At 46.5% G+C, this 17394-nt stretch overlaps 2 protein-coding genes across 2 annotated transcripts in view; both read right to left on the bottom strand.

The window, feature by feature from the left end:
* Positions 1-5057: 5057 nt before the first annotated feature.
* Positions 5058-5735, bottom strand: LOC135813021 (uncharacterized). The gene has a single exon (XM_065326239.1). The coding sequence runs from the start codon at positions 5733-5735 to the stop codon at positions 5058-5060; it is 678 nt and encodes a 225-aa protein (XP_065182311.1).
* An 8073-nt stretch (positions 5736-13808) lies between these two features.
* Positions 13809-17394, bottom strand: part of LOC135812701 (uncharacterized) — a 9951-nt gene continuing 6365 nt past the window's right edge. Inside the window, exons 7-8 of the mRNA XM_065325971.1 lie at positions 15384-15470; positions 13809-14182 (exon numbers count right to left, since the gene is read on the bottom strand). Of these exons, the coding sequence (XP_065182043.1) occupies positions 14115-14182; positions 15384-15470 (155 nt within the window). The 3' untranslated portion in view covers positions 13809-14114. The remainder of the gene's footprint in view (positions 14183-15383; positions 15471-17394) is intronic.

Raw genomic sequence — 17394 nt, 5'->3', positions numbered from 1 at the left:
ACTCTCGATGTTCTTTTATGGCCAGCTGACTGCAGTTGTACGACTAGCACCTTTCTCTGTCCTTTTAGGCATCGAAGGGGTCTCTTTAAGCCCCGCATTCTACGCGCGTTTTTTTTTCTACGTGCGGCTCTCAAAAGGATGATCCGGCTCCCAAAAGGGTTTCTCTCTTTGGGTGTTTGTACCGACCAGTGCCTCCTAGATCCTAACTACTGCGTACTGTCTGTCTGCTCTGAAGACACCGTGCGCGCGCACCCGTTTGGGATGCCTAGAAGTTGCAGATGTACGATGTGCTGAGCTAATTGCAGCCTGCATGCTGCAGCGCATCCTCTTTCGCGCGATGCTCCTTTCTGCGCCCATTTAGTGGCCGGTGGCCGTTTTTGGAGGTAGTCTAGGGATCCCAAAACAGTTCCCCTACTCAAGTAGCACTATAAATGCGTACAATGGCATCCAAAAACTGTCCATGTACTGATGCATACAATCAAGACGAAAGACAAGACGCAGTCGCACCACGTGCCTCCTCTCGATTTGGTTATTCTTCTCTTTCTTATTTAGCCGCTGACCGTACCGCTGGAACTCAGTTCCGGCATCGGTCCGCCTTGCTTCACCAAATCAATTTCGTATCGCAATCCCAGATTGGCTAGGGTGCCCCGTAAGGAGACCATAGGAGCTGCGGGGAGTCACTGGGGACTGCCCTAGAGAAATCTGAATAAATACGATACTATACTATACTGACTACAACAATTCCCATGACCCATGCGCAACAGATCAAGAATACGAGATCTAGATATGGCGCCTCTTCACTCCGTTTTCGGTCGCGTCGAGCGAGCTGTACTCCAGATTCCGAGAGGCGAGCTCACGCCCCTACATGGCTACTTCCCATTGTCGAACCCTCAAGACGAAAGAAGCACATGGATGCTGTTTAATAATAGCCGAGTTGCCGAAATTAAGAATATGACGAGATATGATTGTACTGATGAGTTCATACTGTACTTTATGGACCGGGCAAAAACGGAAATACGGAGCTGCTTTTGCCTCGTTGGTAGGATTGCTTTGGCCCCGACTTTACGGCTCCTTCTTCTTTATAAGCTGTCGACGGAGGCTCCCTTGATTTAGGCTGAAGCCTGTGCATGTGGATCATGGAGAATCCACTCAATTATGCAAAGGAAAGAAGGCGATTATTATCATTATAAAAGTTTGAACATGACAATCCTCACAGGGCCTAGGGCCTTCCTATAGGGTACCCTACATGTACACACAACAGAGGCGAAAGGCTGTAACCATGACTATACATGATAGTACATGTATGTGAGTCGCATTTGCACGTGTCTTAGGTGTTCAGAAAAAGTTCAATCCCCCAAGTATCGCCGAAGTGGCACCAACCTCCCCTTCACATTGTTGCCTCCGGCGCGAGCTTGCGAATTAGATGGTTTGGAGGCAACAGCGTTGTGAATGGCCAACGGTCCTCATTGTTTGTTCAGCACCTCCATGAGCGACACTGACTCGCGCTGCTATCTGGTGTTTACGAGGTGTTTGTGGCGCTGGAAACGGAGCGTCTCTGGAAGTTTGTATCCCGGGTGAAGTTTGTGCCTGGATAGCACTATAATAAGTGGTGCTCTTCAGACACAATCTTCCCCAGTCTATTCAAACTCAACTGATGAGGGGTGGGCGCATTTAACGTGTGGCTGGGGGTAGAAGCGAAAACCAAATCACTATGACTTTAGTACTGGAGATATGATAAGCGATTTTGTAGCGTCAACAGAGGTAACTCAAAGAGTGCATAGGTGCACAAGCACGCAGAGAGGAAGTTCACATTGGATTCTGTCAATCGGCGTAGTCGGTCCAGTCGGTAGCCAATGGACGATATTGTAACTTGTTCGAAATATTTGCAGATCCTGCTCGAAAAACAGTGAAATTGGAAGAACCACACAAACCTAATGGCAGGCACTTTCTTGAATTCTGCTCATCTTCTTTATCCCGGCACGAAACATGCATGAAACATACCACAACAAGTACCTAATTCTGCCATTTTTCTGCCGGCACTATAATAATAATCTTTATTCCCGTAGCTATGCAGAAGACGTTACTTCAGTAACGTCTGGCGCTAGCCAGAGTCCACACAGCTTTAATTTGGTATTTGTGTGTTTGTGTGTTTGTTTGTGTCACGCCTGGCGCTATCCCGTATCTGACGGCAAAAAAATCATAGGGATGTTATAAATTTTTCAATTCTCCTATTTTTTCATGCATATCCTGGGATTCGAACCCGCACTATCGCCCTACATGCATTCCCCCATACACTTCGCATTCATACCCATTCTTCCAAGTTGCTTCACGTTATGATCTTGCGTTTCAAAGCCCTACTGTAAAAGCCATATATAACGAAGTGGTAACTCTAACGAGTTAACGAGGCGAAATCTGTCGTTAAAATAGAAATCGCTATATAGAAATCGATACGTATCTATTATCACTCTCTTATTATTGACCCCCACAGAAACTTGTGATAAGCGGTCAAATATCAGCATATATTGACCGCTTATATTGACCACTTATTATTGACCACTTAGCCCTAGGACTTAGAACTTTTTCCTCAACTTAGAAAAAAATCAGAACTGAAAGAAGAAAAATCTGAAGCCATATGCTGGGATTTGAACCCAAACTGTCAGATTCTCAGTCAAAGAACTTGGGGAACATACTACAAGAGACAACTGAAAACTTCGGTTTACACAGAAGTAATGTCCAATGTAAACGGCATATCTACATACTATTATACTATTACAATAGTATTATTTTCTTCACAGTAGCAAAGCAAAACCAGTTTTAGGTATGCTATGTCGTGATAAATCTATTATTGCCCTCATAATCGGTCAATATATGAAATATAGACCTCGTAAAAGACCTCGGGGGACCTCGGTCTTTTACTCGTTCTATATTTCATATATTGACCTCTTTAATCGTGCAATAATAGATACTTATTGCACGATTAAAGAGGTCAATATATGAAATATAGAACGAGTAAAAGACCGAGGTCCCCCGAGGTCTTTTACGAGACAACGCTCTCAGCAAATAGAAAGAATAATGCGCACAGCTGCACCTAAATAATACAGTTTCTGGGAACACCACCGTTTATGTCTGTGATAATATAAAAATTTGAAACTCGGGTATTGAGCCAATAATAAAAGTAGAAAGGAAAAGGACATAATTATGGAAACGTTGTTAAACCAAAGTTTTGTCAGTTTTGTGCCTAGTTGTTGCACTTTCTGACTGTATATAGTATCTAGGTACAGTGGTGGAGAGTTACTCGTTTCCATATGTCCTTTTCCTTTCTACTTTTATTATTGGCTCAATACCCGAGTTTCAAATTGCACACCTGATGAGCCGTCACGAACCATACGGCGAAACGTACGTCGTGTGAAACAACTTGTTTTGTAGTCAACTAGTCCATCACAATGTCATGCATGAGGAGTACTGTAGGAGTTTAGATTTCGGCTTGTACAATTCGTTCTCGCAAAGCTTCCCCCTTCTTAACTTATCTTTGATATTTTTGACCCACCCAAGTTGGGTGGTGTGCTGCTTTGCTGCTTCGAATTGTAGTTAGACCGCTTTGTCAAATCGCCTACTGGTCTCGTCATCGTCCAGTGACAATCGACATTCTTTGTTCCGTTGGGACTGTAGCTTGTGCTCGTTTTCGTTGCGCTTGCCTTCCCCTCTTTGGTCTTTCCATAACCTTGAACCTTCCAAGTTGGAAGGCTGTCGGTTAGCGCTACGGAGATGTGTTGAAGCTAGGTGTCAGGACGTCGAATGTCTCAGTACTCTGTCAGTTTTGTGCCTAGTTGTTGCACTTTCTGACTGTATATAGTATCTAGGTACAGTGGTGGAGAGTTACTCTTAACTCGTTTCCATATGTCCTTTTCCTTTCTACTAATAATATAGAAATGTTCGCTTATTTACATAATTATGTACATTGTTCAACAGGACAGGGCGATTTATGAATGAAGGTGTGAAAATTGTATTGACATCGAGACCATATCAGGTAGCAACCAATGTGGGTTGGTAATTGCATAAAACACACGCTGAGAAGACAGCTTGCTCAAGAATATCAAATAAATTGTTGTCAATGACACCATCCAGAAGACGATATTGCTTGATGCGGTTGATGGCTCTTTCCACTTGAATTCTTACAGCAGCGATGGACTTCGCTTCGACAACACCCTGGGGGAGCATTTGATGTGCCTTGGTGCTAAATGGTGGAATATTCAGCCGGACACCGTATGGAGCAGGGAGGTCTTGGATGTTGAAGCCCTTGTCCGCCATGACTGAGTCACCATGGTCCATCAGTGAGATGAAGCCCGAGTCAATGACTATATCCCTGTCCGAGATTGACCCCTCATACAACGTGGAGACAAAGCTGATAGTTCCGTTAGGAGTGATTCCAATGAGGGACTTGCACGTGGTGTGATTTTTGTAAGCGGAGAATGCTGCATTGTTGGTGGACAGACGGGACGGCCGCTCGATGAAAAACTCGGTGCAGTCAATAATGACTCTAGTAATAATAATAATAATAATACCACAGCACGCGTAATAATATAATTATGTGGGTATAATTATACGTTCCGCTTCTGTCCTATCTCCTATGATCAAATTCCATTATCAAGGTAATTATTAACACGGCGCACTGATGACCTGTGACGCCAGATCATGGATTGTCGGCCAGATTTCTCCATGTAGGCTTGTCCAGAGCGATGGCCCTCACATTCCCCAGCTGACTGCTGCGCTTCAAGTCGATGTTCCTCCTCTGTAAGTCGCTTGTGATGCGCGTCGCAATGGATGTCCTTGGACGTCCACGCCCAGCCTTGGCATCTCCCGCAAAATAGCCCGTCAGCGCGATCCATGGCGGCGCATCCCTGTCCATACGGAGAATATGGCCGGTTAGCTGCCATCTTCTCCTGTCCACGATGTCAGATAGTGGTTCCGTGTTGCACCTCTCATACAGCTCAGTATTTGATATCCTGGCTGGGTAGACTATGCCAATGAGCCGTCGGAGCTGCTTCCGGTGGAAAACGTTAAGCGATTCTGCTTGTGATGACTCTAGTAGTGGGGTAGTATATCTTGAAAGATTTGGGCATGTCTTTGTCGATACGCCGACGAGACGGAAACACCAGCATTTCTTTAAAGGTCACATATATCAAATTCACCCATGACGTGAAGTAGCTTGACAGGGTTGAACTGTCCACCTTGAATCGATCTGCCAGATCGTCCAACACGAGTCCTTGCCGTAACCTGACACATACAAAGAAGAATTGCATCTCCAGGCTGAGTTTAGGCAATGGACCATTCTTTCTCCCGAGTCGCTCACCATCAAGCTTCGTCCTCGATCCTTTCCAAGCTCGCATCTCAGCAGCGTCTGACTCCAGATAGTGAAAACATGCCATCAACATGTCAAATGACGTGAAGCCGGTGTAGAGCTTCACCATGTGGGCCTTCTCAGAGAACCTACGGATGTCAAATTTGTGCAGGACCAGGCTTTCCTTTGTCTGCCTGAGCTCCTCTTCCAATGTCTTTTGCTCTTTCCACAGTTTGGAGCAAAGACCCACACTCACATCCCGAGACGACTTAGCGGACTGCAGTTCTAAGTCAAGCTTCTCATTTTTCAAGTTCAATTCTGCTACTTGTTGCCTGAGTCTCTCCAACTCATCCACTGAGTCGTCTTGGTGGCTGCCCTCACCGTCATCCACAACCATTGACTGAGCATCTTCGTCACTCGAACTGGAGTCTGACGTAACCGGCTTCAAGAACACCCGCTTTTTTAGCTGGTGGTTTTCGCGAAGGGCCCTGTGTCGCTGATTTATGGAACGAGAAGACGGTAGGTACTGTTCCAGGTACCAAGCGCGGTCGAGGTTTGCCACCCTTTCCCTCCTTTTGTCTTCGTTTCAAAGCACGATCACTCACAACACGATAGTCACTTTCTTGGAAGTGTAGTCCGCAAACTTTTGTTGTTTTCGGCTTCACCTTGAAGTGCTTCCCTTCATCACGACGAATGGCATGTAGCCAAGCAGACTTCAAAGCACGATCGGTTGGAAAGTCATGGAACTTTGGTGAATTTGGTTTTCCATACTCAGATTTGCACAACGGAACACAACAGTAGCTACCAGTGACTCTAGGCTTGTCACCATCGTCTCCTGACAGAGAAGAATCGCTGCTGCCATCGGGATCAAGCCCAGTCGCCGCCATCACATACGGTACTACATGTACAATGTACAAAACTGAACTAAAGACACGAACAAGAAAAAAAGCACTGCACCAAACAATCAAAATAATTTTTTACAAACTCTTTCAAGTCTTTGGCAAGGAAGAGGTTGCGGGCAAAGACTTTTGCCCACAACGTCAACATCGCAGACCACCAACACCAGCAGTACAGGCACTTCCTAAGCTTCTGCCACGCTACCAACTTACAGAACGTAGTTACGTCCCCAACCAGATTTCCGAGCCAATCGGTGCTAGACTTAATCTTACTACCCCGTACAATTTATCCACCAGCACGCATCTCTCATTCCTCAGGGAGACAGAGCATCATGTACCATGGCTGTTCCGTTGAGCCATGCGACGCTTCCGATCATCAACTAGTAGTTTTAGAGCTGTTGGCTACATCGCACTCTGCGCCGCAGAATCCACCAGTCAGAACCCGGAAGCCTCCAATAAGAACCATAAACGCACAGGCATTCCAGACAGAGATCACTTCGAAGATGTCAATCGTCGAGAACCAACCAACTGACCTCAATGCAAACATTGAACTTTTTCAGGGCTCCATCACTGAAGCACTTGATCACCATTGCCCCGTGAGGATAGTTACCTTTTCCACTAAGTATAAACCCGCACCATGGGTCGACGACGAGCTACGTAAACTGCTCTACCGCAGAAAACGAGCTCATAGACTCCTGCTGAAACAGCCGGGTGACCAGCAGCGAATCCAGTCTTTCCGAGCGCTTCGCCGACAGTGCAAAATCACCATGCGCCGTAAGAAAGCCAATTACTTTCAGGCCGAGTTCATCAACAACAGACGGAACCCTAGACGTCAGTGGAGCGCTATGAACAGCCTACTTGGCAGAACGAAAGTCAGCCGTGAGCCTGGAGCTAGTATTGCAGACATTACATCTGTATTCTCAGAAATAGTTGGACCTTTGCTGCCGACAGAGACTTCTGACGCCCTGACGCTGGCATCCGTGCCTGATCAACCATCCAACATTCTACCTGGTCTGCCGTGTGGCCCCCAGTCAGACGGCACTCTAGTTTCTTTTACCCGAATCGCAGCGGAGGACGTTAAGTTCCATCTCCGTGCTATGGACAGTCGCAAAGCAAGCGGTCCTGACGCCATCCCCCCGCTCGTTTACAAACTTGTGCCTGATCAAATTGCACCAACGCTTGCCTCTCTCTTGTCGTTATCCCTCGAAACTGGAGAATTCCCAACGCCCTACAAGCTAGCACATGTCCGTCCGATCCACAAACGTGGGGACGCTTCCGACCCTCGCAACTACAGACCCATCTCCCTCCTTCCTCTCATGTCCAAACTTCTCGAGCGGTGTGCGCTAGAGCAACTTACGCAATACATGGATAGCGCCAGTCACATGGAATCCCTCCCTGCAGTTCAGTTTGCGTACCGCAAAAACCACTCCTGCGACGATCTTCTCGCTCTGGTGGCAAATGATTGGAGTCAAAGTCTAGACCAGAACGAGTATGTGGCTGCAGCTTTCCTCGACATGTCCAAAGCCTTCGACACTGTCAACCACAGTTTGCTCCTCCAAGAACTGTTCGAGATTGGCGTGGGAGGGGTTGCACTGCGTTGGTTCGCATCATACCTCACTGACCGGCAGCAGAGAGTTGTCACCAAGTCTAGCAGAGGTGCCTGTTATTCTGCCTCCAGAGGTGTACCTCAAGGATCTATCCTTGGACCTGTCTTGTTCAATCTTGCTGTCCGCAAACTGCCAGAGTGTGTTGCTAGTACCAAGGTCCGTCAGTTTGCTGACGACGTTTCTGTCTACAAATCCGGAAGGGATCCACAGAAGCTCACTGCAGACTTGGCCAGAGACGTTCTGTCAATCCGCAACTTCCTCCGGGACCACGGCCTTAAACTCAACGCGGAAAAGACACAGTTCATCATATTCCGCCCAAAGTCCAAGGCGGTCCCAGCTAATCTCCAATTGTCAATTGACAGCACTAGCATACCGCCTTCAGCCACGATCAAATACCTTGGCCTCCTGTTCGATGAGCATCTTACGTACCGAGATCACATCACGCTCCTGGAACGCAAGATAGGCACTAAACTCGCTGTGTTCAGGAAAATCAAACACAATCTAACACCTGCTGCCAAACGAGTCTTCTACTGTTCCTTCATTCAAGCCCAACTTGAATACGGCTCTAATGCATTTGCGCACAGCCTCCAAGTCTCACAAATGGACCGCATTACTCGTATCTCCAACCGTGCTGTTCGGATTGTCTTCGGCTACCCGAAGTACTACGATGCTTCTCTTGTTCTAGCTAGGAACTATCTCGCTGCTATCTCCCTTAGATATCAATTTCGCCTGTTTGTACTGGTGTTTCGAGCCCTCCATAAGTTGTGCAGTCCACTACTCTCGACCTGCTTCCTCCCTCGCCCTGCCACTTCACAAACCTCAGCCCGTACACGCTCTCAATCCACTTTGTCACTTAGTCTTCCTTTAGTTTCTCGCCGCTATGGTTTATACTCGCTTAGCTTTCTTGGTTCTGATCGTTGGAATGCGCTTCCTGCTGATATTCGCACAATCTCCTTGCTCAGAAACTTCCGTTCATCTATTCAACAATTCATAGGGTACCCTGTAAAAAGGCCCTAGGCCTGTGGGACTGCCCTATTCAAAATTTAATAATAATAATAATAATAATAATAATAACTCGGCACTTTACCACGGCACGCGATTACATCATGTCTCCCAAATATGGAATTACGCAATGAGCTTATGACGAATGGAATACTTGGGACCAATTCGATGCCCAGCCGCTGTTCTCCTCGTCTTCGCAAAAATTGTAAAACAGACACCACCATGTAGATTCTACCATGGCCCGTTCGCGCTTTGTTATATGTGGCATGTCGAGAGAACAAGTAAGTTGCCACGAACGAAAAGACACTGGAGAAAAAGCAAAACAGGGCCACAGAGCAGTCAGCAACAAAATGATTCCTCCGGTCAAAGGACACTCGGCTCTGAACAAAATGGCGAAATGCCACGAGTCACACCTGGTTTTCGAATTTCGCGCGCAGATTTTCGTGACGCACGCCTCAATTTCAAGACCTATTGTATTTGTGTATCGCTGCCTGAATGGCCTTGCTTGCTCTCTCCTACAAGAGCGCTTTACTCTTCGTGCTCACGGTGCTCACACTGCTGCCCTTACCCGTGGTCAGGTGTCTGCAGCGCTTGTTTTACCCCCTGCTAGCACGCTCTATGGTTTCAGTGGAATTTCTTACGTAGGCGCTGACTGGTGGAATGCACTGCCGCCTGCTTACCGCCTTTCTAATTCACCTGCTGAATATCGATGGTCCATCAAGACTTTCTTAGGGTTCCCTGTTAGAAGGCGATGACGCCTGTTGTCATGTTGGGAATTCCCTAGTAAAAATGAGAAAAATAAATAAATAAATACGGCAAGATGTAACAAAGGCCTACCATGCGACAAAACAGAGAATACATCATCGGAATACCACTCACGACAACTAGCACTGCCTGGCAGGTGACACTTGATTGCCGAGGTTCTGTTTCCCTGACCCGACGACTTGGCCGTTGTCACCTCTGAGCCTGCCAATTGCCAGTCTCTCCCATCACGGCCTGCGTCCCTGCAATTCCGATTGCCTCGGTCGACATCGGTGTTCGTGTGGGAGCAAGCTCATTCCTAAAATATGCATCCCCGAAGTCGCAACCACTATTTCGTTCTGTTGCGCCCAGCGCGGGCTGGGGACTAGCTGGTTTGGAGGTGACAGCGTTGTGAATGACCCAGGGTCCTCTACGTCTGTTCTCACCGTCCAGGAGCGACACTGACACTGCTATCTGGTGTTCACGAGGTGTTTGTCGCACTGGAAACGGAGCGCCTCTGTAAGTTTGTATCCCTTGTGAAGTTTGTGCCTGGAGAGCACTATAAGTGGTGCTCTTCAGGCACAATCTTCCTCAGTCGTGAGTCAGTCAAGTCAAGTCGGCGGAATAGCGCGAGCTCCAGTGTGGGAGAAAACTCATTCCTAAGAGTATAATTACCCGGTATGTAAACATGTAAATGGGTGCATATGCATTGACCGGACATACATGTACAGTATAAAGGGTGGAGGGGTAGGGGGCGAGGGGTAGAGGGGTAGCCCCTGGCACAAAATGACGCCAGAAAAAGTGTGCAGAATTCGGCATTTTCCAGGTGTGTGGATAAAGAAATTGAGCAGAATTCAAGGAAGTACCTGAAATAGGTGTTGTCTGTTTGTGCCAATTTCACTGTGGTTTTTGGAGCGGAATCTGTCAATTTTTCGAGCATTATCCACTAAGGAGCAGTCCCTGATTAATATCGATCTTTTACACTAGAGAACAAGTTTCGTTTACGGGTGGGTGGGTCAACGGGATCTTCGTTTTGAAAAATGTTGATATTTGAGATATCGTGGCCTTCTTGCTGTCAAGTCAATCCATTTTTCGTTCATGGGGTTGGGTGGGCGGGGGAGGGTCGTAATAAGTGGACCGCCTGCTCAAGGCTGCGCATGCGCTTTTCATATCATGTCCTTCGAAGCACTTTCCATGTGCCAACTGGATAAAAAACTTGGAAGTTCAAGAGATCAAACCGTACACATTTAATACACGTATTCAGCCTAGTTCATATTCGCCTGGGCGCGACGGGACGCGACGTAAGGATCGACGGGAAGCGATGGGACGGTCTGATGGCGTCCATTATGTACACCAGAAACGGGAACGAAACCGTACTACAGTACAGATCGGGAAACGACGCGAAGAGTTGAATCAGTTCAACTTTTCTTCTCGTAAGCGGGCGTAGACGGGGACTCAAGGGTACAAAACGGCTGCAACTCCAGTGTGAATAGGACACGGCGCCGTGCGCCAAATACTTCCGATTCGTACTTGGACAATTTTAGCATTTCGAACACTGCGCTTCCCATTATAATTCACAGGATGGCTAACACAACTTGAGTTGAATTTTAGCAACATAGGATCTTATTAATGTGCGGAAGCTCCACTGCAGCCACTTAATTAAATGGAAAACCTTACACACACCATCTGCAGTCCAAGTACTCTCTTCGCTGCAGAGAGAGAGAGAGAGAGAGAGAGAGAGAGAGAGAGAGAGAGAGAGAGAGAGAGAGAGAGAGAGAGAGAGAGAGAGAGAGAGAGAGAGAGAGAGAGAGAGAGAGAGAGAGAGAGAGAGAGAGAGAGAGAGAGAGAGAGAGAGAGAGAGAGAGAGAGAGAGAGAGAGAGAGAGAGAGAGAGCTCTATCCTGATGATGGCTCCCAGTGACCGAACATTTGATTGAGAATTATTGTAACTTGTAGCGAAGAGACCACTTGAATTGAAGATTGTGTCTGTAATGTTTTCCATATAAGATCTTATGTCACTTTTAGTATTATGGGATAGTTCAAGAGCGTGGCAGGAGAAATGTTTGTCATTTCCTGTGACTAGTCTTAGAATGCCACAGCATTCAGGGCTAATTGCTTGGTCTTCATGAAAAACTGGCACATGTACTGTGAACTTGATGCTGTTTCATTCAAGGAGAACTTATTGATAAAAAGTCCCGAAAAACGAGAAATTAGATCCAAAAGTAACCCCGTCCTGGACACTCGCGCCATTTGACGTTGAACCTCGCAATGACTGCTGCATGTCGTATCGTAACAGGATATTTAAGCTCGCCCAGCACTTACCCCAGCCGTCCCGACAGCGGCGACAGGCCCCGTACCGTCAGCTTTGCGTAGAATGTGAATCACGATCTATTGATCGAATACTACAATTAGACCAGCGCCTCGTGCGACGTGCATCTTTTGTGGGTTAGCACGTGACCTTCTGTTTTGTGGGTTATCACGTGACCTTCTGCTTTGTGGGTTATCACGTGACCTTCTGCTTTGTGGGTTATCACGTGACCTTCTGCTTTGTGGGTTATCACGTGACCTTCTGCTTTGTGGGTTATCACGTGACCTTATGTAATACTGTATACTGTAAAACCGGAAAGTTTAACGACAAAAAAAGTTTTAAAAAGGTTTTGTAATTGTGGCATGATTACGTGCAGCAAGTTACGTTTTGTTCGAATGACAAAATAATAATTGGTCATTAAAACGCTAGACTTTGTGACTTGTTAGATTTTCCGGGTGTACAGTAAGACGTTTATTTCGGTGTAACTTTAATTTCGCTAATTTCCGTGGAGAAACCAGGCACATACACCTATAAGTCGCTAGAGTGTGCACTGTAAACATGTATGAAGGGTAGGCTGGTCACCTAATTCTACATCACACCACATTAAACCTGGCAGGTTCCCGACACCGAAGTTTCGGTACACGTAAAACTACAGGTTGTACAGGAACAAGTAGTTCAAGTACAGTACAGTGCTGGCAACTGAAATCCGACCCCCCCCCCATAGTGGTGCGCTAGCCGCGTTAGCGATTCGTACGAGACGCTAGGGGGGGGGTCGGATTTCAGTTGCCAGCACTGAACTTGGCCACTTAAGCACTCCCCCATACTCTAAACTGGTATGCGTATTCACCCTCAAGCCAGCAGAGGTGGTAGGTCCAACACTAACGTCACACCATCAACCACACCCACTCATGCACACACACACCCACACACACACACACACACACGCGCACTCACGCACACACACACCCACACACACACACACACCCACACCCACACCCACACCCACACACACACACACACACACACACACACACACACACACACACACACACACACACACACACACACACACACACACACACTTGTACTTGTTGCACACTGCCAAAACTGGTCTTGGGTCTCCGCGGGAGAGGGAAGAGAGACTCAAAAGGAATCTTGGAAAGATGACTCAATTGACTATTGAACCGCCCAACGGCCGACACCCCCTGAAATCCCCAAACCTCTGGAATCCGACCCCCCCCCCCCCCTAGTGGTGCGCTACCCGCGTTAGCGATTCGTACGAGACGCTAGGGGGGGGGGTCGGATTTCAGTTGCCAGCACTGAACTTGGCCACTTAAGCACTCCCCCATACTCTAAACTGGTATGCGTATTCACCCTCAAGCCAGCAGAGGTGGCAGGTCCAACACTAACGTCACACCATCAACCACACCCACTCATGCACACACACACCCACACACACACACACACACACACGCGCACTCACGCACACACACACACACACACACACACCCACACCCACACACACACCCACACACCCACACACCCACACACACACACACACACACACACACACACACACACACACACACACACACACACACACACACACACTTGTACTTGTTGCACACTGCCAAAACTGGTCTTGGGTCTCCACGGGAGAGGGAAGAGAGACTCAAAAGGAATCTTGGAAAGATGACTCAATTGACTATTGAACCGCCCAACGGCCGACACCCCCTGAAATCCCCAAACCTCTGGGTGGACTTGAAAATGATCCCACTTATGGGCTTACCACACCTCAGTAAGTGGGTGAGGACAAGGTGCAGAAAAAAGACTGACGACATACATACATACACACACACACACACACACACACACACACACACACACACACACACACACACACAGTGCTACTCCGAGTTCAATGGCCGTCTTTATTCATAGCCATTCACGAGAGAATGAGAACAGAAAGTACATTCTGTGCACAGTAGGAAGTGAAAATCTACAGAGAGCGTAGCATAGTTAGAGGACAAAAACAAGATAATCTACAGAAAATAATTCACACACAAAATAATTCACACACCAAAAGACAAAACGGAGGTCTACAGATTTGGTTTTTGCTATATGCAATCATCAGGCGACTTATAGTACTCCACGTTATTGTGTCCATCCCTCTCCGCTGGCAGAATGAAGTTTTCCTCCTTTTACAACACATGTTAGGGATGCTTAGGGTGCAGCGAGGGGGAATTGAAAATTAGCATGGTAACCGGGAACAACAGCAGGCGCAGGCTCACCTAGAAAATGGAGGCACACGAGTGTACGCACACACATACGGCCACACACACACACGCATACACACACACACACACACACATGACACACGCAGTGCAAAGAATCAGCCAACAGCCTGTCACATGCCCCTCATGTCATTGATGTCGAATTTGATTAGGGGTGTCATCGGGTAGTAGAGTGCTCATGCTAGCCGTAATTCGAGTGGGTATCCGGGTAGTAGTTGAAGTACTGCATTTTCAACTGTATAAGAAACATGGCTGCATGTCCACTGTACACTGTCTTTGCAGCGCAAGCGCCCACTCTCTGTACCCACTACTAATATGTCAAATTCCCGATAGCAATACCCGAACTCGTTACCCGACCAAACTCCTACCCGTTTCAACCCAATTTAGATTACTTGCAGTATCAGCCCGCATGTGTAGGCTGCTGCGCGAGGAGATAAAACGCTTTGAATAGAATGAAGGCTGCATGCATAACGTTGATCTTACGAGTATATCCGAAATTCAATAACGCGTTCTTTCTGATTGCTCCAGTCAGGTTCAAACTAGTGCCATGCAGACATAAAAAAGAGCTTAGAAATACAAGTATATCCCTTATCTACTCTGGGTATGTTACTTTTACTGATGAATGAGGTTTCAAAGCATTTTAGTCGCATATCGTACAGGGATTCGGAAAAGCGTTGTATGTCCTCGCGCAGCAGCCTACACATGCTGGCTGATACTGCTAGTTTAAAAAATCTTTAATGGCAATTTTCATTTGTTGAACGAGTTGGAAAGGGAAAGTCTGTAAAATAATTTTCTGTAACCACCAGGACCCAAACCAGGGACCTTCGCTTGAGGCCAGCAATGCTCTACCCACTGAGCTATGGTGCAGCTTTCATCCAAGCAGAGACCGTTCAACATTCACAAAACTCACACCTCCTGTGACACTACACAGGCTGCTGCGAATTTCTGCTTTTTACAGTATAGGGGTTTGAAAAAGTTTCAAAGGGTCCCGACATGGAAACGAGGGTATACATAGAGTAGGATTCAGGGAACACTAACAATATGTTTGAATTAAGTGTGTGCCCTCATGATTCTTCAAGCCCTAAGAATTTGAGCAAAATTGGGCTGAAAACGGTTCGGGCATCTGGACTTTTCTTCAGCATAGTCCTGACCTACCATATTGCCAACCCTAATACTCACAACAAGTTTCATAACTTACGTTCACACTTAAAGCCAATATCCGAGTTGACACAGACTGGATATATGAAATTGCAAGTCTCTTCTACCGCCACGCAACGATTGATGCCTGAAAAACAAGGAAATGAGGAGCGGACAACAGTGTCGGTCGTTGAGCGGTTCAATAGCCAATTGAGTCATCTTTCCAAGATTCGTTTTGAGTCTATCTCTCCTGTGCCGGGGAGACCCACGTGACCCGTTTTGGCAGTGAGCAACAAGTACAAGTACAAGTAAGTGTGTGTGTGTGTGTGTGTTTGTATGGGTGCGTGCGTGCACGCGTGCGTGTGTGGAAAAAATGGAACAAATTACAATCAGGCCGTAACATACTTTGCCAGAGTGCTCAAACTGACAAGTCAGTGAGCTCTGCGTTATGCAAACAGCAAAGGCACTACCCCACATGAGAGTGCTCAACTACTACAAGAGCAGGAGCAAAAATACTCAATCTGCGCTATTTATTATAATATAGATATAGATATACGTGTGTGGGCAGGCGTGTGTTTACCGCCATATTGCCAGGTGTGTCTTTACCACCACATTTATCAACTATATAGATAAATGCTGCGCTGATGAGTTCAAAAAGAAAGAAACAGCATGCTGTCCGCAGATTGAGTCAACTATATATATATAAGAAAGGTTTGCTCCCCACACCGGAGCTCGCGCTATTCCGCCGACTTTACTTGACACTTGACTGACTCACGACTGCCACCCAGAGCACACGAGAAGTCCATCGAACCTTCGACTCGGCAAACCTGCAAGAAAGCACCACTCCCTGCTCAATACACAGTGTTTCGGGGAATTCACCCCTCATCAGTTGAGCTTGAGTAGGCTGAGGAAAATTGTCAAGTAAAGTCGGCGGAATAGCGCGAGCTCCGGTGTGGGGAGCAAACCTTTCTTACAAATCATCGCCGAAGTCGCAACCACTACTTCGTATATATATATATATATATATATATTTAAAGAGAGAGGTAGGCGAACAAAATTTATATACACACAACAACAAGGTTGTCAGTTTCATAACACTAAAAGCTTTTCACCCATTTTCATCAGTAGGTACATGGGAATGAGCAAGAACGAAAACGAAGCCAGAATTTATACTGGGGGTAGAGAATCAGCAAGAATATTCTTACGCGCCTCAAGTTCACACTACACTACCATAAGAATGTATGGAGCAGTGGAAAAATGCGGGAAACAACACATGAGGGGAATGCAGTACCAGAACAAACACGTGATAAAGTGTTGTTTCCCGCATTTTTCCACTGCTCCATACATTCTTATGGTAGTGTAGTGTGAACTTGAGGCGCGTAAGAATATTCTTGCTGATTCTCTACCCCCAGTATAAATTCTGGCTTCGTTTTCGTTCTTGCTCATTCCCATGTACCTACTGATGAAAATGGGTGAAAAGCTTTTAGTGTTATGAAACTGACAACCTTGTTGTTGTGTGTATATATATATATATATATATATATATATAGATTGAGTATACACTCAGACACAAAGGATCTCCAAGTTTCTCACTGTTGCTACTCTGAGTTTCGTGCAAAAGCACTCTTCAGGCAATATATATATATATATATTTTAGAAGCAATAGTGAGAGGTGGCAAGGAAGTGAAGGGCAAGGGGTGAAGGAAGTGTGAAAAGAAAAGGGGTGTCTCTGTCACACAACATGTAAATGTTCCGTCGCAGACTATGTATACTTGGTAGAGTAATAAAGTAGATTAATCCTGACATTAACAAGTTAGCATGTATACCCATGCCCAATGGAGCCCAATCAAGTCGTGGCCCTGGTGGAAACAGACTAAACCACTGACAGCAAAGAGCGGAGGAGGATACATGTACATGTATGCCTGTACTTCATACTGCCCGGGGTGGGTTACGTACAGTATTCAGGGTCAAATGAATGCATTATGGCGCGGCATAGAGCTAGTTCTGGTAATAATAACCCTCAACACTGTGTGAGAAAAGTGTGGAGAATTATTTGCGAGTTGTCCATGAGG

This window comes from Sycon ciliatum, chromosome 3, assembly GCF_964019385.1.
Source record: "Sycon ciliatum chromosome 3, ocSycCili1.1, whole genome shotgun sequence".
Classification (NCBI taxonomy): Eukaryota; Metazoa; Porifera; class Calcarea; order Leucosolenida; family Sycettidae; genus Sycon; species Sycon ciliatum.
Note: the sequence above shows the minus strand (reverse complement) of the source record. Positions and strands in the feature narration are given on the sequence as shown.